General features: G+C 41.7%; 1 protein-coding gene across 1 annotated transcript in view; it reads right to left on the bottom strand.

Moving 5' to 3' along the window:
* The window catches only part of LOC111146624 (RAD54 homolog B (S. cerevisiae)), a 92419-nt gene extending 92150 nt beyond the window's left edge, over positions 1-269 (bottom strand). Inside the window, exon 1 of the mRNA XM_022502260.1 lies at positions 138-269. Coding sequence (XP_022357968.1) covers positions 138-269 — 132 coding nt within the window. The remainder of the gene's footprint in view (positions 1-137) is intronic.
* Between the last annotated feature and the right edge of the window lie 4460 nt (positions 270-4729).

Here is a 4729-nt window from a genome sequence, read left to right as displayed (position 1 = left end):
CTAAGGTTTTTGGAAAACTTTGTTAAAGATACTAAAAATTCCTTCAGGCAGTAAGCGCTATTAACCTCTTAAATGACATTTTTTTTTAAAAAATGCGTGCTTCTCTATATTACGTCTTTTTTTGTTTTGTTTTTTACCTCAAATAATTTTACATCTGGACTCTTTGTAGTCTCTTCATCTAGACTTGGATTACTTCTCCCTGGTGGTATAAATTTTAGTTTTTTGAAGGGATTCCCCTGCAACTGACTTGGTGCGGCAGATCGTCTCATATTCAGCAGTATTGACCTAAAAAAATACCCAAAACAGAAATCACCCATGAATCTGATAGAATTAACTCCAAACTTGAAAACAGCTCATCACTACAACCGTATCTTTAAAAATATAAGAAAATAAATCTGTAAAAAACCTTAGAAAACAAGTTTCGCAGCTAGTGAGATTTTATTTTCATCACAATGGGTTACTGAAAAGAATCTAAGGCTTAAATTGAATGGGTAAATTGGAGCATATGGATTTTGATAATACAATAGATTAATGATAATGTAGTCTTTGACGGGTGCAACCATTAAACTTCTAGGAGCAAGAACATAAATAAAACAGCCAAGAACCAGCAACAGACCTACTTTTTCCGCTTCCAACTACCGTAAGTAGCGGTCACACTCCGTGACTTAAGTCGCTCCTTCGACTTTGTGACCCCGCTAAATGTGCCTACAGACATCATCTATTAATTAACCGGCTAATACCGTGCAGAATAATGTAGATTAGTCCTGGTGCAAACCCAAGCACCACAGAAGGAAAGCCGGCGGACCGCTGAGAGACCACTGCCCATAGTCTCCTCTCCCTGGGACCTTCCCACCACAAACGCACCCCTACCGCCAGCCTCCGCACCAGCCACCCCGGGGCCAACAGCGAGGACGTCCCCCACACTTCAAGTAGCCATCCCCCGTTGCCCCCGCCGTTCCACCGCCTCCCTTCCCTCCTCTCCCAGAGGCCTGCTCCGGCGCCTCTCTCCACATTGTCCCGCACGACACCACAGGCTGCCGCAGCCTCACAAGGCTTCCCCTCCAAGGACATACCGCAAAGATCCGACAAAGGCCGAGCGCCCTGCGAGAAAGAACTCGGGTAGACAGAGAACCCCTCACCACCGGAGGAGGTTAAGGCTCCCGCCTTGGCGCAGCCTATAGCAGACGAGCTAGCCGCGCATGCGCACTACCTTTCAGTGGGTGCGCCTCGCTCGGGCTAGCCCAACTCTGATTGGACTACCTTAACTGCGCATGTCTCTGCGTTTGCCTTTAAGCCTCTGTAGTTAGATTCAGATTTATGGTTCAATTACTCTTAATCTCACAAAACAAACTGAGGGTTGGGGGGGAGGGGGGCATGGGGAGGGTGGTTGGGTTATGGACATTAGGGAGGGTTTGTGCTATGGTGAGTGCTGTGAGGTGTGTAAGCGTGACCATTGACAGAACTGCACCCCTGGGGCAAATAATACATTCTATGTTAATTTAAAAAAATAATAAAAATTTTTTTAATTCAAAAAAAAAGGTATTTACTTGGAAAAATATTTGTTTTTGTTTGTTGGTTTGTTGCCTATTGTCACATGCTGTAGGTGCTGATACAGACCTCATTTTAGAACAGATGATGTATACTTCTTAAATCTAAGAACATCTACATGGATGTGTTTAAGCAAGTAGATGGTCTGCATAATAGTATGTGCTTGGAAAAATAGTATGCAAATATACTTTACCAAAAAGCTCTTAAATTATGCAGCATTTTAGGAATGAAGTGACTTTAGAAACATTGCTAAAATAATATAGGCCTTTAAAGTACCTGGCACAAATAGGTAAACTAAGGTTTTAGAAGTGTTCTGACACCTTTTAATACAGTGACAAGGCAGAGAAATATATGGGTCAAAAGCCTTTTAATATAAAGTTCTCTCCAAGGGCACCTGGGTGGCTCAGTGGCTTAAGCCTCTGACTCTTGGTTTCAGCTCAAGTCATAATCTCAGAGTCCTCTCTGAGATCTCAGAGTTCACGCTCTCTCAAATAAAAAAATAAATAAATAAATGAAATCTATATTTTTAAAAAAGTATCTCCAAACCAGATCACTGTCTGTATTATATATAAAAATATTCCAGTTTAAACAAAACACTTAGAAATGCATGAGTAGGGGCATCATGACTCAGTGGGTTGAGCTTTGGACTCTTGGTCTCAGCTCAGGTATTGATCTCAGCATCCTGAGTTCAAGCCCCACCTCAGGGATGCTGGGTGTGGAGCCACTTGAAAAAAAAAAAATGTGTGAATAGAATAATTTTCATAATTTAGCCTGATTTTTAAAAGCCATTAATTCTAGGTTTGCCTAGGTGTTTCAGTTGGTTAAGCATCCCACTAATGATTTCAGCTCAGGTCATGATCTCAGGGTCTTGAAATCAAATCCCACAATAGAAGCTCACCCTGGAGCCTGTTTAAGACTCTCTCCTCACTTTGCCCCTCCTTGCTTATGCTCTCTCTCAAAAAAAAAAAAAAAAAAAAAAAAAAAGCCAGGGCACCTGGGTGGCTCAGTGGGTTAAAGCCTCTGCCTTCAGCTCAGGTCATGATCCCAGGGTCCTGGGATCGAGCCCCACATCGGGCTCTCTGTTCGGCAGGGAGCCTACTTCCTCTTCTCTCTCTGCCTGCCTCTCTGTCTACTTGTGATCTCTATCTGTCAAATAAATAAATAAAATCTTTTTTAAAAAAGCCATTTATTCTAAAATATATGTGAAGATTTGGGGCACCTGGGTGGCTCAGTAGGTTAAGCCTCTGCCTTCGGCCAGGGTTATGATCTCAGGGTCCTGGGATCGAGCCCCACATCGGGCTCTCTGCTCAGCGGGAAGCCCGCTTCCCCCTCTCTCTCTGCCTGCTTCTCTGCCTGCCTCTCTGCCTACTTGTGATCTCTCTCTCTGTCAAATAAATATTAAAAAATAGATATATATATATATACGTGAAGATTTAAGGAATATTAAATTTTACTAAACTGTGGTAGACTGGGTATCATTTTTTTAGTATTTATTTTATTTTATTTTTTAAGTAAACTCTATGCCCAATGTGGAGCTTTAACTCAGACCTTGATACCAAGAATCACATGCTCTACAACTGAGCCAGCCAAGGGTCCCGGTATCATTTTTTTGTATAAAAAATGTGACAATTTTGGTATTTTTGCAAAATTAGTGTTTTAAATAAAGATATTATGAGTTGTATAACAGCAAACTTTGGGGTTAATTTTCTACAATGAAGAGAAGAACAGGGGCACCTGGGTGTCTCAGTTAGGCATCTGCCTTTGGCTTAGGTCATGATCCCGGGGTCCTTGGATGGAGCTGTGCATCATGATCCCTGCTCCACGGGGAGCCTGTTTCTCCTTCTCCCTCTGTCTGCTGCTCCCCCTGCTTGTGCTCACTCTCTGTCAGATAAATAAATAAAATCTTAAAAAAAAAAGATAAGGACAAACAGCAAAATTATAACTGATTGGCATAATATAAATGAAGTATGGTCCTATTTATAACACAGCAAATAAAATACTTTTCTTTGAAATGGCAAATTTCAAAAGGTTTATTTGTATTTTATAGGAATTATTTATGAGAGGAGAAATCAATCACACTTTTTATTCTAACAAAAATAATCATCATGTTTATTTTACTTCACTTAATTATTTTGAGGTAGTAGATAAAGATGGGCTAGGAAAAAAGGATAGTCTAGAAAGATATCAGTCATTTTAGTCAGAAAGAATACAACTATTTCTCAATACTAACATATCTTATTACATAAATAAGTGATTTGTAATTTTCCACATTTCAATAGCAAAGTCTACCACTTGCATCCAATGATAAAGAAGATAAATGAGTGGGCGCCTGGGTGGCTCAGGGGGCTGGGCCTCTGCCTTCGGCTCAGGTCATGATCTCAGGATCCTGGGATCAAGCCCTGCATCAGACTCCCTGCTCAGCAAGGAGCCTGCTTCTTCCTCTCTCTCTCTGCCTCCCTCTCCCCTTACTTGTGTTCTCTCTCTGTCAAATAAATAAATAAAATATTTAAAAACTTATTTTTTAAAGATTTAAAAAATTAGTTTTTAAAGAATTTTAAAAATTTATTTGACAGATCACAGGTAGGCAGAGGCAGGCAGAGAGAGAGGGGGAAGCAGGCTCCCTGCTGCGCAGAAAGTCCCATGCAGGGCTGGATCCCAGGACCCTGAGATCATGACCCGAGCCGAAGGCAGAGGCTTAACTCACTGAGCCACCCAGGATCCCCTAAAAAATAAATTAAAAAAAAAAAAGATTTTATTTGTGAGCACAAGCAAGAGCAAGGAACGTGATGTGGGACTCAATCCCAGGACACTGGGATCATGACCTGAGCCAAAGGCAGCTACCCCTTTTAATTTATTTTTCAAATAAATTTAAAAAAAAAAAATGAAAGCCAACGGGCACCTGGGTGGCTCAGACTGTTAAGCCTCTGCCTTCAGCTCAGGTCATGATCTCAGGGTCCTGGGATCGAGCCCTGCATTGGGCTCTCTGTTTAGCAGGGAGCCTGCTTCTCCCTCTGCCTCTGCCTGCCATTTTGTCTGCCTGTGCTCGCTCTCTCTCCTTCTCTCTCTGACAAATAAATAAAATCTTTATTAAAAAAAAAATTACACCTCAGGATGCCTGGGTGGCTCAATCAGCTAAGCCGCTGCCTTCGGCTCAGGTCATGATCCCAGGGTCCTAGGATCA

This window comes from Enhydra lutris, unplaced genomic scaffold (genome assembly GCF_002288905.1).
Source record: "Enhydra lutris kenyoni isolate GAN:26980312 unplaced genomic scaffold, ASM228890v2 scaffoldscaffold14, whole genome shotgun sequence".
Taxonomy (NCBI): Eukaryota; Metazoa; Chordata; class Mammalia; order Carnivora; family Mustelidae; genus Enhydra; species Enhydra lutris.
The sequence above is the reverse complement of the archived record's forward strand: the minus strand, read 5'-3'. Positions and strand labels throughout refer to the sequence as shown.